Here is a 23478-nt window from a genome sequence, read left to right as displayed (position 1 = left end):
ACTTTATATACTAGTTTAATTAGTGACACTTAGCCTATTTTAAAACCTTTATGGCAACAATGGCAACATTTTATTTTGACTTTTTTATTTAAAAAAAAAAATTTGAATAGGGCAACATTTGTATTTTAAAACCTTTATTTTTCATTCTACAATATTTCTATGATTAAATCACTGACTCCTCCCCCATCAGCCAATCACTTGTGGTTTACTCCATAGCAACAAGGTCAACTCCGCCCTTACTCTTAGCTTAAGACTTCAGTCTATTCCTTAGTAAAAGTTTGTCTCAGCAGCTCTGTGAATAGGTTTTAAGAGAAAACTCTTAGCTAAGAACTTTTACTTCTATTTAGGAGAACTCTTAGTGGTAATATAAAATGTTTTGTGAATACGGCCCCAGTTTTCTTGTCAACTCGCCATGTGTTGGCGGGAGTGTGACATCACACCTTCACCATCGCGCGTGTCAGACGCGAGGCGTGAACGCACCGTTTGGCACGAGCGCGCGTGCGGGTATATATAAGGGCTCGAGACTTCAGTCTGAACATCATTCTGACCGGAAACATCATGGAGGAAATCACTCTGACACACGGATTAAGCGCTGAAGTGAAGCCCTGGAGACCTTGGGTCAGTAAACCCAGTCATGGACGCAGAACTGCCGCTCTTAAGGTACAGAATGAGATCACTTCATAACACTGAACCCTCAGACTAACTCATGAGCAGATGTTAAATTACTCTCTCTTTATTCAACAGCCTTATGAAAGACCGTCCGCTGACCAGCAACACTTTAAAGTGTCCACCATCACACACCCTGTGAAGTAAGCATTTGATCTGAGTGTAATCGTGTTGAGATGATCTCCTGCGTCTCCTCAGATCTGAACTCACCCTTTCAACTTTATTTCTGCAGGTTGTTCTGGCCCAAATCCCAGTGTTTCGATTACTTGTACCAGGACGCGGAGATTCTCCTGCGAAACTATCCGGTTCAGGCCACGATCTGCCTGTATGAGGACTCAGACACTGATGATGATGATGATGATGAAGATGAAGAGGATGAGAAAGAACTCAACTGAACACATCTTTATTTATATGGACTGCAAATTCTGATTCACTTTATTTAGTCAAAGTATGTAAATATGTACAGTATATAAAAAGAATTGAATTTTATTTTTTAGTATTTATAATAAATTATTCTGAATTCCAACTGTAACTTATTTCCTTGAAATAAATATCTAAATATTCAAAGCTTTGTTTCTGATCATTCTTTGAATCGCAGTGTTGCCATAAAACGTTTCATTTGTAACGTGAGACTAAATAAGAGTGAATGAAGTGTGAATTTTATGGTTCATTTAATATTATTTGTAAATGCATTAAAACTAATCTGAATCTGGCTGTGAGGGATGAAGACTTTATAAAAGTCCAGCGAATTAAGAATGTTTTGCAAATGTTAAGTGAAAATTCCATGTGAATGTTACATTTGAATGTTCTCGGAATGTTCTGAAACTAGTTACATTTTAAAAAAATGTAACATTTCAGAAAAACGTGATGTGTAATAATGATGCTTAATAATGGTGCTAATGTTCTGAGAACATTATTAAAGACCAGATGACTTTAAATGAACGCGTTATTAAGAATGTTTGTTCATAACGTTGAGAGAACCTTGCCGCAACGTTCTGAGAACATTATAGATAACATTGAATGAAAGTTTTATTAACATTACTGGAACATTGAGAGAACATTTCTACAACGTTCCCTGTTAGCTGGAGTTTTTCCTTTACTGAAAGTTTTTTGGACAGATGTTTCACCATGTTGTTCATCATCAGCAGAGTTTGACTGTAGATGGAGAGAGTCGGGGTCGTGACCCACACAGGCGTCACATGGACGTGTTGAAGTCTGAACGCGTAATGAAGCGTTTCAGCGTTTTACTGCTGCTTTCCCAGACACACTGACTCCTCTCACACATCACACAACACTGACAAGATACATTTATATAGTATAAAGTATAATGTAGCTCACTTTTGTGTGTGTGTGTGTGTGTACACGTGTACCCATTCTAAAGTTGGGATTAGTAAGATTTTTAAATGATTTTGAAGCCCCTTATGATCACCAACGTTCATCAAAAATACAGTAAAAATAGTAAAATATTATTCCAATGTAAAATATCTGTTTTCTATGTGAATATATTTTAAAATATAATTTATATCCTGTGATCAAAGCTGAATTTTCAGCATCATTACTCCAGTCTTCAGTGTCACATGATCCTTCAGAAATCATTCTAATATGATGATTTGATGCTCAAGAAACATTTATGATTATTATCAATGTTGAAAACAATCATATTTTTGTGGAAATCATGATATATTTTATTTTTCAGGATTCTTTGATGAATAGAAAGTTAAGGGAATATACTGGAGTGTGTGTGTGTGTGTGTGTGTGTGTGTGTGTGTGTGTGTGCGTGCATTGAGGTGTTGTTATGGGAATATACTGGAGTGTGTGTGTGTGTGTGTGTGTGTGTGTGTGTGTGTGTGTGTGTGTGCGTGTGCATTGAGGTGTTGCTATGGGAATATACTGGAGTGTGTGAAGTGTGTGTGTGTGTGTGTGTGTGTGTGTGTGTGTGTGTGCATTGAGGTGTTGTTATGGGAATATACTGGAGTGTGTGAAGTGTGTGTGTGTGTGTGTGTGTGTGCATTGAGGTGTTGTTATGGGAATATACTGGAGTGTGTGAAGTGTGTGTGTGTGTGTGTGTGTGTGTGTGTGTGTGTGTGCATTGAGGTGTTGTTATGGGAATATACTGGAGTGTGTGAAGTGTGTGTGTGTGTGTGTGTGTGTGCATTGAGGTGTTGTTATGGGAATATACTGGAGTGTGTGTGTGCAAGTGTTAATTGGAGTGTTATTGTGTCCATTAAGGATCTGTGTAGATTCACACCATGACCAATCAGAGCTGAGTTTGACCGGGTCATGTGTATTCATGTTCACTATGCTCGATTCTGTTTGTGTTTGTTTATAGATGTTTACATTCATTCAGGTTTTTCATCTAATAATTATTTTGTTTTTAATAGTTTGTTAAAAACAATAGTGTTTTTGGTGACTGTTATGAATCTGTGTGTTTGTGAACTGCAGTCTTTGGTCAGACTCTCGCAGAAAGTGTGTGTGTGTGTGTGTGTGTGTGTGTGTGTGAGAGTGTGTGTAGGTGTTTTTGGAGAGTGTGTGATTTAACACTGTTAGAGATGTTGTGTGACTGTGGGAACTTCTGTAACTTCTTTGCCACGTCTCTGTCCGTTCTCCATCCAAGCGAACAGGGAACGTTCTGGCAAACGTTTTTCCAGTAACGTTAATAGAACGTTTGTTCAAAGTTGTCCGGTCTTCTCGGAACATTAGCACAAAAACATTATCTATACATTGTTTTTTTCCCCTGAAACCTTTCAGTTGGATGTTCTTCTAACGTTTTTTTAAATGTTGCTTACTTGTTTTGGAAAGTTTAGAGAAAATTCTCAGGTAATGTTTCTTAATGATTGAAAAAGTACAAAATGGAATGTTCCCTAAACATTCACCTAATGGACATTTAGCTGGCTAGATTGTTAGATGAACCTGTACAAAAATGAGTGTTAGTATGTGATCGGTCACTAGAGGGAGCAAGAGCATATTTTCTGCTGTTGAAAGTGTTCAGCACATCTGGGATCATGTTCCCAGTTGATTGGCCCCATTGACTTCCATAGTTTTTTTTTTTTTTTCATACTATGGAAGACTGTTTGGTTACCCACATTCTTCAAAATATCTTCTTCTGTGTTCAGCAGAAGAAAGAAATTCTTACAGGTTGAAGGTAAGTGCTCATCTTTGGGTGCACTGTCCCTTTAAATAGCTAGATTTAGGAGGATGGTGTCAATGGTGTTTATGCCATTCTGTGGGCAGCAGAGGGCGCCGTTTCACTGCTGTATTTGATCTGTTTATGATGGATACATGCACTCAGATTAATGTTCATTTAATAATAAGATATTGGCTTTTCCCTCCAGACCCATTACATTGGTGAATCTGTTTTGAATAAGTCATATTTACATGTTTTGATAAATTTAAAAAAACGCACGCACACAACAAATGTGCTTCAGAATTAATTGTGTTTTGTGTGTTTTATTTACATATCAGCAGGATTTATACATATTCACAGAGGATTTTGGTAATGACTAATATTTCCTCTGTGTGATTGTGGTTATGCTAATGAAAGCATGATTATGCAAATAGTTTAATCTCTGATTTGTTTTATACTAAACATTTTCAGGGGGATGAAAGGGTGTATAAATGATGTTTTGAGAACCTTAGATAACTTTGAACGAATGTTCTATTAACGTTACTGGAAGAACCTTGCCACAACGTTCCCTGTTATCTGGGTAAACTCACACCTGATTCACTGCATGAATCGATCACACATCACTCTTTTTGACTGCTGAACTTTCACAGGGCTGTGGAGGGTTAATGGTCTGTTTCAGAACGGCCACTTAACGAGGCATCAGAAACGCCCATCCACACCCCCACAACTCTGTGCGTGATTCAGAGTCAAGACAAGCTAATGTGAGCAAATATATGTGTGTGTGTGTGTGTTCAGTTCTTCACCATCTGAATTGCAGCTGGTGGTTGAAGCTTACAGAACTTTGAAAGCTCATAAATCAACCAGGCCGGGAGGCAGTAACACACACACACACACACACACACACACACACACACACACACACACACACGTTTATCTGTTAAGGTAAAAATATAGCATCAGTTCAGTGTTCACAGACACACAGGCATGGAGATCAGGTTAATGTTCATCAGATGCCTCGTTCTGCTCCGCGCTCATGGAATGTCTCAATTAGATATTGAGCAGTTGGATTCCCAACAGACATCTGCATCACTTCCTGTGTGTGTGTGTGTGTGTGTGATGGAAACCTGTTTAAAAGAATATGTTTTAAGAACATTTTGCTAACATTTTCATTAAGTTCCTGAATGTTCGCTAAACATCCGAAACATCCAATGTTTAAAAAATGTTTTTTTCTTGGTTATGTGAATGTTAAGAAAACATTCCATTTCATCATTTTTTTTTAAACATTATGGGAATGTTACTTTTGAATGTTCTCTGAACATTCTGAAACAAGTAAAAACATTACAAAAACGTTAGATGCCTCTGTTACAGCTGTAACCTTGGTTCCCTGAAGAGGGAGCAAGACACTGCATCGTTTGATGCTGTGGGAACGCTCTGCGTGATGTGAAATTAGTCCAATGGTGTGACGTCAGAACCGGGTGACAAACAAGAAACTATAGATCATGCCCAAACAGTGCAGCGCTAGCTTCTAATGACAACAAGCACGGCGGAAGTATGGCGGGGTGACGCAGCGTCTCGTTCCCTCTTCAGGGAACCAGGGTTACAGTTGTAACAGAGGCGTTCCCTTTCAAGGGAACACTTTGGTTGTGTTGATTGATTCTGTGGGAACGTTTATACCCATGCCTTCATAATGACAAGTGCTTGTCTAGTGTGAAATCTACTAGGACTGGAACAAGAGCACATGAGCACGTGGTGTAGAGCTCATGTCCAGGTCGTAGAACCTCACGAATGTGTGCGGTGAGGAGCAGCCTGCCGCATCACAAACATCTGGAAGAGAAACTCCTGACAAGAGAGCCTTAGAGGCAGCCATACTTCTAGGAGAGTGGGCTCGGACTGACATCAGACTCATAAGCAAGAGAGATAGCCTCGACTATCCACTTGCTCATCCTCTGCTTAGATGCTGAGGACGCTTTGCTAGGAGACCCAATCAGGTGAACAATTGTTCAAGCTTACGCCACAGGGCAGCTCTGTGAACATAAGCATCTAACGTCTGAACTGGGCACAGCAGATTAATATTACGTTCCAGGTCTGAATTCCTGAAGGGAGGAGGACAGAAGGCTTGCAGCACAATAGATATAGCCACATTAGTGGGGAACTTAGGGAAGTACCTTGACCTAGGGTGAAGGAACGCGTTTACCATGCCTGGTGCAAATTCCAGTCATGAAAAGGCAATCAGCAGAGCTTGTGGATCTCCTATCCTTTTAAGAGAAGTGATATCTTAGAGAATATCTTAGAGAAACTTCTTCAGTAGGCTCAAAGGGAGCCAGGGACAGGCCTTGGAGCACCAAAGCCCCAAGCTGGGAACCTAGTGCATACTCAATGTGCAATGGAGGAAACGTGTAACCAATAGACATTCCACCCAAAGGAATGTGGTAAGCAGCTATGGCTGGCACATAAAACTTTAAAGTGGACGGGGATAACCCTGCAGTGTATCGCTCTTGCGGGAACTCCAGTACTGTACCAACAGGGCAGTTAACTGGGTCCAGCTGACAACCATTGCATGAAGAATTGAAAACTCTCCACTTTAGGGCATACAATTTTCTCGTGGAGGGAACTCTGGAGTGAAGGACGGTCTCAACAACCTCAGTTGAGAGACCAGAATCTATGAGCTGAGGCCAAACCCACAGTTTCCACAGTTCTGGGCGGGGGTGAAGTATTAAGCCGCCTGCCTGGGACAGAAGGTCCTTCTTGATCAGAATCTCCCAAGGAGAGCCGTCGAGGAGAGACATGACCACACTCTACCCGGCCATCATGGGGCGATCAAGGTGAGCCGGACCTGGTCCCGGCAAACTCCTCCAAGACTCCTAAGAGCAAAGCAAACAGGGGAAATGTTTACAGACGCAGCCTCGGCCATGTCTGAACCAGAGCATCAAATCCAAGAAGAGCTGGATGCATGAGAGAGAACCAGAGTGGAGAGTGAGACATCTCTCGAGACGCAAACAGATCCACTCGTGCCTGGCCGAACACCTCCAGGTTGAGCCTCCATTCCTTGGGCTTCAGCTCCTGTCTCGACAGGATGTCTGCTCCCTAATTTTGGTGCCCTGGGATGCAGGCTAAGCAGTCTCCCTGGGACTACAGGAGAATTTGGTGCACCAGTTTGCAAAGTGGATGCGAGCCCCATGGTGATTTATGTAGGCGACCACTGATGTGTTGTCTGACTGGACAAGCACATGGTGGTCCCTGAGGTCTGGGAGGAAATTCTTGAGGGACAGCCAACATTTCCAAGCGATATTCCAGGAGAGATGGTGTCCCCACAGGCCTTGAGTTGAGCGACCATCTAGAATCGCTTCCCAACCTGTAAGGGGAAGCATCTTGCGACAACAAGGAGCTCCCAACATGGGACCTTGGGATAGAAACCAGGGTTTCTTCCACATAATCATAAGCTGGTCCTGAGCCACCACTATAGGGTTCTCGTATACAACAGGTCAAAAGGTATTGCGTTGGACGCTGCTGCCATCAAACACTCTCCGAAACTGTTTCACAGTGAGTGACTGGCCTAGCTTTATTCAGTTTACGGTTGATAGGATTGACTCGATGCATGCAGGAGAAAGACGTGCTTGCATCATAACACCATGCCTAGAAAAGTGGTCCTCTGTGCTGGAGAAAGTACACTCTTTTTGGTGTTTAACCTCAACCCCAACATTTTCATGTGATGCCCTGTAGATGCAACGGTGCAGTGCATTTGGTGAAAGTGCGGGGTGTTAAAGTGCACTTGCCCTGGAAGAACTCGATTTTGGTATGCTTCACCCCAAAAGTGAACCTCAGGAACTTCCTGTGTTGTGGAAGGATGGTTACATGGAAGTATGCATCCTTGAGATCTATCGTGACAAACCAGTCCTCAGATCTGTGACCTTACTTGTCTCAGGGTTAACATTTTAAACTTGAGCTGCATGACTGATTGGTTTAGATGACTCAGATCCAAAATGGGATGCAACCCCCCCATCCTTCTTTCTTCAGAGCGATAAAATACCGGCTGTAGAAAACGGGAGAAAGAACACATATGGCTCCCTTCTCCAACAAAGTTTTTACCTCTTGTTCCATAACCAGAGCTTGCTCGGGGCCCATCACTGTGGGTAGGACCCCCATAAATCTGGGTGGGTGAGACCCCAACTTTTCGACTGTGCACAGGACCCAACGAGATATATTTGGCAGTAGCTTCCACACTGTCAGATAATCTACTAAGGGAACCAGTCTCTCGAGACTGGCCTCTGGTGCTTTCCAAGCGATCACTCCAATGCCCTGAAGCAGCGAACCAGCAGGGAACAAACTGGTCGCTCTAAAATCCCTTCTCAGATGCATCCCCAGCGCTGCTATGTTTCCGGGCAGACACTAAAATAAGAACTTGCCGGAGACTGCGGGAAGAATGCGAGGTGGCAGGGTTGGCAGAACGGACACAGAGGGGAAATGGGGACATGTGACATCTTGTCACACCATTGGACTCACTTCACATGTGCTTCACGATGCAATCACGCAGAGCGTTCCCAAAGCATCAATCGATTTCCCTTGAAAGGGATCATTATTAAAGACCAGGGGCCGGTTGCATAAACCACTTAGACTAGTCTTAAAAGTTAAGACAGTAATGTTTTTCTTGAAGAGCGGTCCTAATTTTTTCAAGTCTGTTACATAAAAAGGTAGATTGGTGTCATTTGAATTGGAAAAATAACATTGATTACCCCTTGGTTAACTGCAAGTTGGTCAAACTAGTTGTTAAGACACAGTCTTAATATAGTGACTAAGTTTATACAACTGGCCCCAGATAACATTATTTTAATGTTACTGGAAGAACATTTGTTCGTAACCTGTTAGCTGGGTAGAATCTGTTGTTTTTAATGCTGATTTAGGCCACTTACGTTTCTGGAAATGAGAAGAACATGACAGCTGATTCTTTTTTTTTTATTATTTGTTCTTAAGTTAGAAAGATAATATGATTTTTATTCTTAAAGTCGGCATGAAAGGGAAGCTGCGCTGGTCTTTCCTCTCCTATTGTGTCCAAGTAAATCGGCTTCTGGAACAAGAACAAATGTAGGGCGGGGCTTGATTTTGTCTGTGGGGAATTGATTGGATGGTTGTGGTTTGCTATTGGAGGATCTCATGTGTGTGAGTTGTGCCATCTGTTGCTCACGGCACTGCAGCATTCGATACAGAATCCTGTACATGGTGCAACATCTCAGATTGGAGACATGAATTCATGAGAGTCGCAACTGAGACACACACACATATGCACTCACACACACTCTCTGTCGCTCTCAGTCACACACACACACACACACACTCTGGAGACCCATCTGCTTGAGTGACCTGTAGTAATTAGTTATTAATCTTCCCATGAGACAGACCTGAGCTAGAATACATTACCACGCTTACTGAGACACAACAAGAAACACAGAGAGACGGGAAACCCATCGGGGGGTTGAGGGGAGACAGACAGCGCTGAAGGGGCGGAGCATATCAGAGAGGTTCTAGCTGATTGGATATCATACTGTGATGTCATGAAGAATGTTTGAACAATTCATTACTAAACTTGTGGAGATTATGGTTATGGTGTGTTGCTGGATCAAGTTTAATACTTAATTGTTTATGGGATTGATCAGTGTGTTTATATGTTTACTATCTTTGAGATATGAAAGTGTGTGTGAGAGTGTGTGTGTAGAGGTTTGGAGCTGTAATGCATCTGAATGCCTTAGAGGCATTTGTGGCGAGAGGCCCAAAACACACACACACACACACACACACAGTAATTCTCCAATGTGTTTAACATCTGGACGTGACATCAGACAGCAGTAATTTCTCAGCCGCTCTGATACTCACGTCACAGGGCAGAAACACCGGCATGACATTATTATCCCGGAGAACGACAGACTTCAGTTGAAAAATACACGTTTTATGCATGTAAAAATGCATCTAGTCGTAGTTGCAGAAATCAAAGCAAAGGACACTCTGATGTTAGAGTTTGTCATACAGTAAAATCCCAATCAAATGCTCAGCTCAAATATAAATGCCTGAGAACACTTCAGTAAACACACGCTTTTGGATTTATTGAATTGATTGTATATAAAACTTAATTTCAGTTGACAGTGTTGATCATTTCGTGGTTTTTCAAATTTCCAAAAATTATATTCTGCACAAACAAAATGAAGCGGATTATTTTATGATTATAATAATCAAATTCTCATTACTGTAGTTCCAGTGATCTGGAATTGGTTTTGCATCAAAGTAATGAGAATTGAGACTTCATTTTCTTCATGCAGAATAAAATTTATTCCTTTTCTTCGGGTTGAGATGTGACCGACACACGTTCTTGACAGTACTGGTGTGATGAGGGATTTTTCCTTCTTTTTTCCGTGTTAACATCGATTTTTTTTAGCCGATCGGTTCTTCTCCAGCTGAGAAGGTTGAGGAGCGTTTTTCCCGTCAGCTGCCGTTGCTGATAATGACCGATGTGCCGTTGTGTGTGTGTGCGGCGCTCGTCTGAAAGTGCATGTGTGAGTTCACATCGTAATGAGCGGGAAAAGCTCTCAGGCTCTCGGCTCCGTCGGGAGGCTCCAGGCGACCCGAGCGCACCAGCCCGTCCAGCGCCTCTCTGTCCAGCGGCTGCCGACAGTCGCCCGCAGACCCCGGACTGCTCAGACCGGACAGAGACGCGGGACTTCTCCCGTCCTGGTCGTCGTCTCGGCTCAGGATGAGGCGGGGTCCCGGTGGCCCTCGGCAGACCATGGAGGAAAACAGGACGGAAGAGGGGTAATCTCTCATCTGACTGTCCTCCACCTTAATCAGCTCCTGTTTGGCTCTGATCAGGGTTTCCATCCTCTCGGACTCCCGCGGGCTCGAGTGAAACGGCCCGTTGTCATGGCAACTGTCTCCTGAATCACCCGACGACCCTCCTCCTCCTTCCGGAGAACTGACCGCGCGCTCGTCGTCCCAGTGAGCTGCCGGTGAAACACACATCGTTCAGTTTCAGAGCGTTACGGGGGTTTTTTGGAGTTCTCATTATTCTCTTCAGATTCTTGTTACTGTGTAACCAGCGCGACTACGATCTGTCTGAAATCTACATGATTTCACATCAAAGTAATGAGGATTGGGGGGGGGAAAAAGATTTCATAATAAACTCCATTTCTGCCACATAAGAAAAAAAACATGCTTTTGTAAATAATAAGTTTTTTAAATCTCAAAATTGACTTTTTATCTCATAATTGCTCAATTATCTCATAATTTAGAATTTTTGGCATAATTTAAATTTTTAATTTTGTAATAACTAACAGTCAAAATTATGACTGAAAATTTCGACTTTTTGTCAGTTTCGAATTTTATACTCATAATTTCAATTTTGTAATTGATTTAGTATGTCATAATTTTGACTTTATCTCATAATTTTAATTTTGTCATAATTTTAACTTTTTAATCTCATAATTGACTTAGTATTTCAACTTTATCTCATAATTGCAACATTTTGTCAATTTCAGTTTTTTAATCTCACAATTATGATTTAGTATCTCATTATTTTGACTTTTTAATCTCATAATTGACTTAGTATCTCATAATTTCGATTTCATAATTAATAATTTTTATGTTTTATGTCATAATTTGCATTTTTTAATCCCATAATTATGACTTTTTATGATGTCATAATTCAACCATTTTGCAATTTTTAATATCATAATTTTGACTTGGTATCTCATAATTTCAACATTTTGTCAATTTTAATTTTTTAATCTCATAATTATGATTTAGTATGTCATCATTTCAAATTTATCTCATAATTTCGACTTTTTAGTCATAAATTTCAATTTTTGAAATCTCATACTTGACTAAGTATCTCATAATTATGACTTTGTCATAATTTCGACTTTATCTCATAATTTTGAAGTTTTGTCATAATTTCCGTTTTTTTAATCTAATAAATATGACTTAGTATTTAATGATTTCAACTTTACTTCATAATTTCTCATTTTGTCAATTTCAACTTTTTAATCTCATAATCATGACTTTGTGGCAAAAATGGGCTTCCATAGACTTAATCTTCTTCATGCAAAATCTACTTTCCTCCTTTTGTCTTTTCAGGGGGTGAGGTTTGACCTGCACATGTTCTTGATAGAACAGTGTCATAAAAGTGATTTTCCTTCATATTTCCATTGATTTGTGTTTGAGTTCTGAAATAAGCAGAACTAGCGAGTGACGACCCTCCTCCTTCCTGACAAACATCATCACTTAATTTAAGAGTGTTACACACACTGCTCTTCTTGTGTGTGTGTGTGTGTGTGTGTGTGTGTGTGTGTGTGTGTGTGTGTGTGTGTGATTGGTTTTTATGAATATCTGCATGCTCAAACTCACTGATAAATGATTATGAAGTTTTGTGTTTTTATATTTTTAGTCTATTATCCGCATGTTAGAGTAATTAGTTTAGTAATTAAAGTAATTGTTTACAATTAAAGTTGTTAATAAATGCTAATTTTGAAAAACGTTTAAATATAAATATGAATATCAATCACTTTATCCAGGGAACAATACCATCTTGCCAATTTACCCAAATTAACACGTTTAAAAGCTGTTTTGATGAAAGATTATGATTTTTTTTTTGCAGAATAGCCACAATAAGCATGTATTAAAGTAAATAAAGTCGACTTGATGTACTGCTAAAAAAAAAAAAAATTAAAAAATTAGTCAAAATGATTTTAAATAAATAAATAAATAACTTTTATTCAGCAAGGACAAATTAATTTGCTCAAAAGTATAATCCTACAAAAGATTTTTTATTTCAATAAATGAATCCTAAAATCGATATCATGTTTTCCACTGAAATATGAAGCTGTTTTCGCTCAGAAATGTTTCCTGAGCAGCAAATCAACACAGTGGAGTGATTTGTGAAGGATCATGTGACACATTTGCAGCTTTTAAACGGCTCACCGTGAGCATGAGGAAACGCTCTGCCGTCGAACTCTCCTCCGTTGTGTTGAGTCGCTTTAGTAAGAGACGGGACAGACCGCGTGGCGTCCCACCAGCCGTAACGTCCGGCCGGATCACACGGCGCCGCGTGCGCTGGAGGACACGCGTGTGAGGCCATGTGCATCACGTCAGCCTGAGAGAGACCGTAACACAGGGAAACTCCCGCCTCGGGGAAGCGTCGGTCAGCGTCGCCGTGATCCAGGCGCTGCGGAGAGGCGGAGTCTGTCAGAGGACTGCCGCCCCATTGGCTGTCGGGCTCAGAATCCGAGCGATCCGGCTGGAAGGCCGAGAACTGCTGCACACGGAACAGGAAGTGAGTGAGGGATGAAAACCCTGGAAAACGCACATTACGTCTGTGATCGAGAGCGAGAAGTGAATGTGATACCTGTGAGTAAGGAGAAACCAAGATCTTACTCCTGGCGTTCGACACCTGAGGTTTGTCCTCGCGCTCGGTGTGGTTGGTGTACGGGAACGCAGGTTTACTGGGGTTCAGCTGGTCCAGAGACAGCAGCAGGCCCTTATATTCAGTGTCCCTAAACACACACACACACACACACACACACGTTATTATGATGATGTCACTGTGTGCTGTAGAGGGCCGATCGTCACCTCTGAACCCTGAACATGAATCCTGACACACAAAGGAAGCGCTTGTGAAATGTCTCTCATTGATTTCACACCTGTGGTTTTGTGTTCGTCACCTTTGACCCCGCAGCCTCTATCTGAACTACTGAACTTACGGGACAGACAGTCAACAGCCTTTATTCTGCTCTTATCATGTTTGTATAATGAGCTGCAGGTTTTTCAGTGATATTGTAGTTTCAGATGACCTCAGAATGACCCGCACTGTAAACCATCAAACACTAGAGCCCGGACGAGTCTTTCGGAGGATTCGGCTTCGCCATCAGGAATAAATTATATTTTTAAAATATGATCTGTATTATTATAATATAATAAATATTTATTTTTAAATATTTATTTATTATTGATTAAATATTATTTAATATAATAATTAATAAAAGTTATACATTATACATGGAATTTATTATAAATAATAAAAAACAATTATTTCAAATTGTAATATTACACAGTTTCTACTGTATTTAGTCTTTAAAAAACATTTAAAAATCTTACCAACTCCAAAATATTAAATATTTATAATAATAATATTTAATAAAAATGACTAATTATTTATTAAATATTAAACACAATAAAGAAGGTATAGTGAATAAAATATTGTAATAATATTTCACAATATGTTTAAAGTATTTTTGATCAAATAAATACAGCTTAAAATATTTTTAAAATCTTCAAAATATTAAATATTTTTGAATATAAACATTAAATAATTATTATAAATTAGAAAATATTTATAACATTATTTATTTGTTTTAAATTAATTATAAAAAAAAAATAATGATGATAATAAAAAAAAAGATTGATTATAAAAATATTATTTAATTATTTAAAAATACAAATTATTTAGTAAATATTACATATAATAAATAGGATAAAATGAATAAATAATTTCACAATATTACTGTTTTTACTGCAATTTTGATCAAATAAATACAGCCTTGGTGAGCAGAAGAGACTTCTTTCAAAACATTAAAAAATGCTTACCAACCTCAACCTTTTGAATATATATATTATTATTATTATTTATTTATTTATTTTCAGAAAAACAAACCTGTGTGTGTGTGTGTGTGTGTGGGACTCACGTGAGGACGTAATTGACGCTGACGATGCAGTGCGGCCGAGACGAGCGGCTGTTGTGCACGATTGTGGCGTAACTCTGAACCCAAACCCATCCGCCGTGCTTCGACAAGAAGCGGTAATACTTAGTGGTGACCTGTCCTTTCACCAGCACTACACACACACACACACACACACACACACACACACGTTAAACATTACAGCATTACTGCGCTCTGAAGATCAGTGTCGAGCTGCAGCTGGACTCACGGAGGTGATGAGCGCAGCGCAGGTGGAAACTGTCACAGCTGTGCACGTGATGATACAGGGTCTTCTCAATCAGGTCCTGTGGCTCATATCCTGTCAGCTCTGAAACCCTGATTGGCACAGAACACTCTTGTTTTCCAGCGCAAATATCTAAACATTCTTAAATCACGATACATTTACTGAAGAAGAGAAATGCATGGAGAAAAATTGTATAAATCTTTTTCACAGTGTGTGTTAATCATCAGTTATCTCTGTTACAGCTCACACTCCACCTTGAGTCCAGGAAAATGAGCTTCATATCCAGACTGGCCCGAAACATGAACATGTTGCTGTGAAGTTTGATCTCGGTGACGGCGCTGGGCGGTAACGTGTGTCCCACCGCCACCAGACCCACGTTCTGATAACAGCCGTCGAACGGAGACGCGTCCAGACCCAGCGGCCGGATCTTCAGATAGCCGCTGCAGTGGATCACCTGAGGGTCAAAGGTCAGCTCTAGTAATGCGGCATGTACCTAAAAATATGAATGCAACTAAAATAAAACTCTGGTTTGTACCTTATATCCTCCACTCGTGAGCCCGGCGTTACGCTTAGCCAAAACACACTTCATTCTCAAGAAGAACGATCGCTCCACTTCATACTCTGAAATGAGAAAAATATGAGCTGACTTCAGAATGAAAATGTCCTGATAATTTACTCTCCTCCATGTCATCCCAGATGTTCATGTCTTTCTTTCTTCAGTCGAAAAGAAATGAAGGAAAACATCTTGCCATATCACCATAAATTTGTACGTTTTACAAGAAAATGCTATTTCAGTTTTTCTACAGTAGTGTCTTACCTTGGACGAAGTGCGAGTGGTATGACGGTTGTGGCGTCAGAACCGCGGCCATCTCGTCATGGTCGGCCGGATGAACATATTCATAAATACTGTTTCCGGTCAATTCTACCTGTGTGAAAGGACTTCTGTAATTCTACTGTCAGATGTGAGCCGCGTAAACGCTGGTGTTAGAATGTTCTTCACCTGTGAGAGTCCCAGATGAACCGACGCCGTCTCAGAAATGTACATGATCTTTCCGTCGGCAGCAACTACAAATATAAACCCGTCTAACGTCTGCAGATCGAGAACATCACACGGGTCATGACAGAAACAAGCACAGAACAATCTGCAAAGAAGCGTCATTAAACAAGAACCAGGCATGCATTGTAATGTTGTTGTCATTTAAAACATTTCCTGCAATATTTCTGAATTATTAAAGACGATAATAATAATAAAAAAGTCTTAATATTACCTGAAGCATCTTGCTGATTATTACCTGGAGTAAATGAGATCCGAGCTCATGCGTGGTGTTATCTATAGATCTGGCTCGACCCCACACCTCCCCCAAACCTACACAAATACACAATCTGCATGATGAATTCATAACCACGCATATAGCAGTTTGTGCACTTTGCTTTATATTCCAGACAACTTACATGCATGCTACAGAATTGGTGCAAACTGCTGTTCCTCAAGCAAAAAACACATTTAAATTATTCACATTTTAGATGTTTACTAAGATCCTTCTATTATCTATTGAATCCCACAAAAATATTTAAAATATCAGTAAGATTAATATATATAAAATCATCATTTATTGGGTACTTTCAATTGGGAGGTGTCCCAAATCCTGACCCCTACATTTCAACTTGTGGAAATGATATTGAATAAAAAACAAAAAAATAAAAAAATACAAATATATATATATATATATATATATATAAAGTAAAGTTAAAAAATATATTTATTTTATACTTTATTTTTAAAATTTATTTTTTAAATGCATTTTCACGTCACTACCGGAACAGTGTGTGTTTGAGTCATTGAGACTGATTTTAACACACTTCTACATTTCTGATCAGGAGATATTATCGCTACCGAAACTTCACCACGTTTTGGTAGTGACATCATTGTTTCGGTAGGTTCGGTAGTGACATCATTGTTTCGGTAGTGACATCATTGTTTCAGTAGTGACATCATTGTTTCAGTAGTGACATAGTTGTTTTGGTAATGACATCATTGTTTCGGTAGGTTCGGTAGTGACATCATTGTTTCGGTAGTGACATCATTGTTTCAGTAGTGACGTCATTGTTTCGGTAGTGACATCATTGTTTCAGTAGTGACATCATTGTTTCGGTAGTGACATCATTGTTTCGGTAGTGACGTCATTGTTTCGGTAATGACATCATTGTTTTGGTAGTGACATCATTGTTTCGGTAGTGACATCATTGTTTTGGTAATGACATCATTGTTTTGGTAGTGACATCATTGTTTCGGTAGTGACATCATTGTTTCGGTAGTGACGTCATTGTTTCGGTAATGACATCATTGTTTTGGTAGTGACATCATTGTTTCAGTAGTGACATCATTGTTTTGGTAATGACATCATTGTTTTGGTAGTGACATCATTGTTTCGGTAGTGACATCATTGTTTCGATAGTGACATCATTGTTTCGGTAGTGACATCATTGTTTCAGTAGTGACATCATTGTTTTTTGGTAGTGACATCATTGTTTCGGTAGTGACATCATTGTTTCGGTAGTGACATCATTGTTTCAGTAGTGACATCATTGTTTTTTGGTAGTGACATCATTGTTTCAGTAGTGACATCATTGTTTCGGTAGTGACATCATTGTTTCGGTAGTGACATCATTGTTTTGGTAGTGACATCATTGTTTCGGTAGTGACATCATTGTTTCGGTAGTGACATCATTGTTTCAGTAGTGACATCATTGTTTCAGTAGTGACATCATTGTTTCGGTAGTGACATCATTGTTTCAGTAGTGACATCATTGTTTCAGTAGTGACATCATTGTTTCGGTAGTGACATCATTGTTTCAGTAGTGACATCATTGTTTCGGTAATGACATCATTGTTTCGGTAGTGACATCATTGTTTCAGTAGTGACATCATTGTTTCAGTAGTGACATCATTGTTTCGGTAGTGACATCATTGTTTCAGTAGTGACATCATTGTTTCAGTAGTGACATCATTGTTTCGGTAGTGACATCATTGTTTCAGTAGTGACATCATTGTTTCAGTAGTGACATCATTGTTTCGGTAGTGACATCATTGTTTCAGTAGTGACATCATTGTTTCGGTAGTGACATCATTGTTTCGGTAGTGACATCATTGTTTCGGTAGTGACATCATTGTTTCGGTAGTGACATCATTGTTTCGGTAGTGACATCATTGTTTCGGTAGTGACATCATTGTTTCGGTAGTGACATCATTGTTGTGGTTGTGACATCATTGTTTCGGTAGTGACATCATTGTTTCGGTAGTGACATCATTGTTTTGGTAGTGACATCATTGTTTCGGTAGTGACATCATTGTTTCGGTAGTGACATCATTGTTTCAGTAGTGACATCATTGTTTCAGTAGTGACATCATTGTTTCGGTAGTGACATCATTGTTTCAGTAGTGACATCATTGTTTCAGTAGTGACATCATTGTTTCGGTAGTGACATCATTGTTTCAGTAGTGACATCATTGTTTCGGTAATGACATCATTGTTTCGGTAGTGACATCATTGTTTCAGTAGTGACATCATTGTTTCAGTAGTGACATCATTGTTTCGGTAGTGACATCATTGTTTCAGTAGTGACATCATTGTTTCAGTAGTGACATCATTGTTTCGGTAGTGACATCATTGTTTCAGTAGTGACATCATTGTTTCGGTAGTGACATCATTGTTTCGGTAGTGACGTCATTGTTTCGGTAATGACATCATTGTTTTGGTAGTGATCAAAGGGAACACATTATCATTTATTTGGGGGAAATAAAAAACATTTTAGTACAGTTATGCAAATCATTAGTGTTTTAATATGTTTTAGTATGTGAGTAAAATTGTGTCATGTGATGTGGTCACTACCAACACATCACTGTCACTACTGAAACTGTACATCACGACCGAAACATGGGATGTTTTGTGAAAAATAAAGCATATTGAATGATCAATTCAGATGTTATTATAGTGTTTGATTCAATGTTTATTCAAACTAATGAATTCTTCACTGTGAAATCAGTTTGATAAACTTTATGAGTTTTACAAAGAAAGATTGGATTCAAAAAACAACAAATCTCATAAATTACACTTGAAATATTGTTAAAATTGTAATTGTTATTGATTTAACTTTTTTTTAAATAGCAAAAAATATATATTTACAAGGTAGATGTGAACAAAATCTTAATAGGTCAATGTAACCCTTCTTATTAAATTATTAATTATTGTGTTTCGGTAGTGACAAATTTGGGGAAGAGGAAAAATATTCCAAAACTTTCTGAAAATACAATATGAGAATTAACTGCACAATTACTATGATGTGTACCTTTGATATTAAACAATTTCCATACTACAAAATTTGTGGAAAAAGACACATTTTTTCAAGAAGTTTCATTCAGCTATCTGTTATAAAATAGCCTTTATAATATTTTATTATGATGATTATTATCATTATTAACTATAACTGTATAATGTGTATCGTTATTATAATAACATTCACTTAACCTATTATGATAAATGATCATATATTGGCTTATAGTGTGTGTGTGTGTGCGCGCGCGCGTGCATGTGTGAGAGACAGTAATCATATCGATGGTGTGAGTGAATCTAAGCTCGTGAACAAACAGTGCCGTCAGGAAAGCAAATCACGGACATGAGCCGCAAACACGCGCGGATCCGCGTGACTGACATGTTAATACAGTTCACGAGCTTTCAATGTCGCGCGCTATACATGGACAAAGTTATTAATCATCTTATTATAGATTTTACAAGAATGCGATTGTTTAAAAATAAAATTAGAATAGAAAAGAAATTATGTAAAATATTAGAATGCATTGTTGAACTTTGATTTCTTCATCGACACTATATGACACATGTAGGCCTATAAACACACACACACACACACACACAAAGAAATCTATAATTTTTATTATTATGATATTATATTATTTTAGGCTATAACAATACTATAATTATAGGCTTTCAGTGGATTTTATTCAGTTTGCATTATTTTGCATTATTCCAAAGCTGATGAATATGAAGGTGAAAAGGCAACGTTTATATTCTGTTTTTATTAGATTACAGACACAGAAAAAAATATTCAAATACCGCAGGAAACAAAATGAAGTGTTTTTGTTTATATGAGTTTTTAAAGTTTGTTTTCATTTAATCTCTGATCAAACATTTATTCTCCACAGCTTCGGATAACTGTAAACACAGCATTATGATGTGACGAACACTGAAAAACAACAACAACAATTTGCTTTAATTATCACACTTCACGTTACTTTTCTTGGCATCGCTGTAAATTAAGCTGCTTAATTAAATGAAAATTATGTTTCTGTCAGATGCAGACTGTTCAGCCCGTTCAGAGAAGAAGAGAAAAAAAATCACCCGCTCGAGCATCAATTATAAATTCATCTGCTCTTAAGTGACTCGTGCTCGCGCTGTCCAGACAGCAGGTCTGCACGCGCCCCCGGTGTAATGAGCGCGGCGGGTGCGCAGTCACGCTCGTGACCGCGAGAGGACGACCCTCAGAGCAACTCGATCCTCTCACAAACACCACTTATACCAGCCCTATCTATCTATCTATCTATCTATCTATCTATCTATCTATCTATCTATCTATCTATCTATCTATCTATCTATCTATCTATCTATCTATCTATCTATCTATCTATCATATTCAGGCCTCGAGACTTACAGTCAGTCACTCTTAAAAATAATTAGATACAAAAAAAGTGATTCAAAGTCGAGTCTCTCATTAAAACCGCTTTGTTTTTCTTTAAACACACAGAATTTTTATTTCCGATCATCTCAAACACACTCAAAATAATTTAACTCGAATTCATTTCGAATCTGAACAATTATTTGAAATCGATTTGAAAGACAAAATATATCATATATCCAGTCCACCTTATTTGTGCATTGAATGTTCCAGTTATTTTTAGCTCGTTATGCTGCTTGATATTGCATTTCTTACCATAATATTTTAATATATTGTCGTAATTATAAACACGTGGTTTGAAGCGCAAATAGTTTTATAGTTTAGGCCTAATGCACTTTGTAATAATCAATAGAATAGAATAGAATTTGTTCTGCCACATTCAATGTTTTTTAAGTCAAGTTTATAGCGCTTTTTTAATATATATATATATATATATATATATATATATATATATATTAAAGTGACAGAAAATGAGTAATTTCGTTCTAGTTCATATTTTTAGCGCGTGTTTCTCAGACAGAAACACATAATTTAGGCCTAATAAAAAATATAAACTGATAGAAAACAGAAGAATTTATTATGTACATTTCCTCCTCTGACTCTGATATGATATTGAAACATCATGAACTTTTTGCCTAAGAAATATAGCGGCGGAAAAAAAAATCCTTATTATTATTAATTATTGCGCGCTCTTAAAAATAAATGTTCCAAACGGGTGTGTGACGAGAAGAACCTTTCAGTGATCATTTTTGTTTTTTAGTGTTAATAATAATAATAATATTTCTTTGCACTATAAATAAAGCATCTTCTGTGGAATGGAATGTTAAAGGTTCTTTATTTTTCAGCGCGTAACCCCAGCGTGCTTAATTAGTGAATGAGTGTTAATGAAGTGATCTGACCTTGCGGGAACACCAGTCGCATCTTCAGGTAGCTGCTGGTCAGGCGGATGATGGACGCTTTGTCCAGCTGAGACGTGATCGCGGACGGTAACGGCAGCATTTTGGCGAGCTCGTAGAACTCGCTGTTCTCCTTCTCCCGGCGCGTCCTCGCCGCTGTCTTCGATTTCTCCTTCATCGTGCCGTTTAATTGAGTTCAAATCCCTTTAAAAGTCTCGATACATCCAGCGGGAGAGACGCGGAGCTCACCGGACAGGTGTACAAGAGACGCGTGGACGCGCATCTGACCCGCGCAGGCCTCAGACAGCAGCGAAACTTTACGAATGTGATTCCGTTTGCCAAAACTCTAAACAGATGCAGATGGATAATATATTTATTTATTATCAGACTACACAATTACACAAGACGTTACTACACCCAAACATTTCATTTAGCATCCTGTTATGATAATAAAAAATGCTATAGGCCTAAAAAATATTATTATTATTCCACAGTAAAGCTCACAAAAACATATTAATATTAACGTTTACTCACCAGCTTTTGTTTGGCATCAATATTTCCACAACATTCTATTCTATTCTATTCTATTCTATTCTATTCTATTCTATTCTACAGCTTGCATCTCCTCCGGTGATCGTTCATCATCAGGTACCGGGTGTGTGTGTGTGTCTGAAACGGTCCCGTGCTGTCCGGTCTTACCGTCACTCACGCGCTCATTGGTCAGAGCTTCTGAAGGCGCGCGCGCGTGAGTGTGTGAGAAAAGACAAACTTATGGACTCTCTAATCATCTGCGTCGACAGACAGACCAATTACAGCCTTTCATACAAAACAAGTGTATAAAATGAAGAGTTTCGATATTTCATAGTATGTTTATGTTTTAATTATACTTTGTCAATTTAGAATTTTAAATGTTTTGTAATCTATCTATATTCGAATTAGATCTAGATTATGCGCATGCACATTTTGTCTGCAAAGCAATCAATTCATTTACAAAATAACGATAGAAATTTACTGCACTAGGATTTAAAAATGTTCGAATTTCAGCTGCTCTGTGCAATTATGCATTTTTCAGACTTTTTTGAAATGGTCAGAATTCAAAATAAATGGGGAAATAGAGAAAACTAAGGAGAAGAAGAAGATAGGATTATATTGTGGACAGGCTGTTTTGGTTTAGGCTGTAGAAATGAATCCTGAGAGAGAGAGAGAGAGAGAAAATCACGCGCAGCAGCTCCAGATCACGCTCGCGCTGACACACTTTAACCTCACAGGAACTATTTATCACCAACAAAAGCCTTTTACTTTCACAGGAAAACATCAGGCTTTTCCTTTTCCTTTTTTCCCTGGACGTGCATGACAAAATCCCTCTCAGAACTGTTTTCACATGCAGGAAATGATTGAGATATTTTTGGAAAGCAACCTGACTTGCATAAAAATACTGCATAAAAAAACACGGTTAAAAACAACCCAAGGGCTGGGTAAATATAGGACAGAACACAGGTTGGGTTCATTTTACCCAGCGAATTGGGTTTATCTATTTAACCCAGCATTTACTATAATATTAGCTTATTTTTTTCTTTCATACATGAATTAATGTTACTGATTAACTTAAATTCTCTAACCTTTTTTAAATGCTCCACACAACCACTGGTTTGCATGATAATTCCTTTATTTTCAATCATATTTTATAGCGTTTTTTATACATATTGCCTTTCATATATTAGAAGTAAAAATGAAACTTTTAGAAGTAATGATCAGTCAGCGTATCTCGTGCCGGAGATGACTCGCGTTCGGCGGGGGAACTGATAACTTCAGACCGCCGACAAATGCAGTGACTGACTCCATAACCTGTCCGTAAATAATCAGTTTGCAGTTCTGAGAACACATTTTAACATCTTAAGGATTTATATTCTGTAAAATGTTATGCAATGCATCAGGCGACACTTGTTTAGGTGACTCACATCACGCCTCTGTTTGTTGCTTTGCATAAAATAAACGATATACAGAACAATAACGAATTTTTAGATAAAATAAAACGTGCACAAACCTGCTTTTTACCCAAGTCATGCA

The 23478-nt window shown here is 38.6% G+C and overlaps 2 protein-coding genes across 3 annotated transcripts; one reads left to right on the top strand and one right to left on the bottom strand.

Moving 5' to 3' along the window:
- Positions 1 to 558: 558 nt before the first annotated feature.
- Positions 559 to 1061, top strand: ripply2 (ripply transcriptional repressor 2). The gene is made up of 3 exons (XM_067390783.1): positions 559 to 660; positions 745 to 809; positions 899 to 1061. The coding sequence occupies exons 1-3, from the start codon at positions 559 to 561 to the stop codon at positions 1059 to 1061; spliced, it is 330 nt and encodes a 109-aa protein (XP_067246884.1).
- A 9059-nt stretch (positions 1062 to 10120) lies between these two features.
- sim1b (SIM bHLH transcription factor 1b) lies at positions 10121 to 22058 on the bottom strand. Of its 2 annotated transcripts, XM_067390781.1 has the most exons (12): positions 21946 to 22058; positions 21415 to 21757; positions 16060 to 16133; positions 15768 to 15857; positions 15585 to 15693; positions 15303 to 15388; positions 15022 to 15221; positions 14753 to 14859; positions 14509 to 14656; positions 13173 to 13320; positions 12749 to 13082; positions 10121 to 10773 (listed from the first exon to the last, which is right to left on the bottom strand). In XM_067390781.1, exons 2-12 carry the CDS (start codon positions 21587 to 21589, stop codon positions 10259 to 10261), a joined length of 1986 nt encoding a protein of 661 aa, XP_067246882.1. In that variant the 5' UTR covers positions 21590 to 21757; positions 21946 to 22058; the 3' UTR covers positions 10121 to 10258. The 2 variants fall into 2 exon arrangements, with proteins under 2 accessions (XP_067246882.1, XP_067246883.1); XM_067390782.1 differs by lacking the exons at positions 16060 to 16133; positions 21415 to 21757; positions 21946 to 22058 and having other exon boundaries at positions 15585 to 15689; positions 15768 to 15957.
- Positions 22059 to 23478: the final 1420 nt, after the last annotated feature.

This window comes from Chanodichthys erythropterus, chromosome 8 (assembly GCF_024489055.1).
Source record: "Chanodichthys erythropterus isolate Z2021 chromosome 8, ASM2448905v1, whole genome shotgun sequence".
NCBI lineage: Eukaryota > Metazoa > Chordata > Actinopteri > Cypriniformes > Xenocyprididae > Chanodichthys > Chanodichthys erythropterus.
Note: the sequence above shows the minus strand (reverse complement) of the source record. Positions and strands in the feature narration are given on the sequence as shown.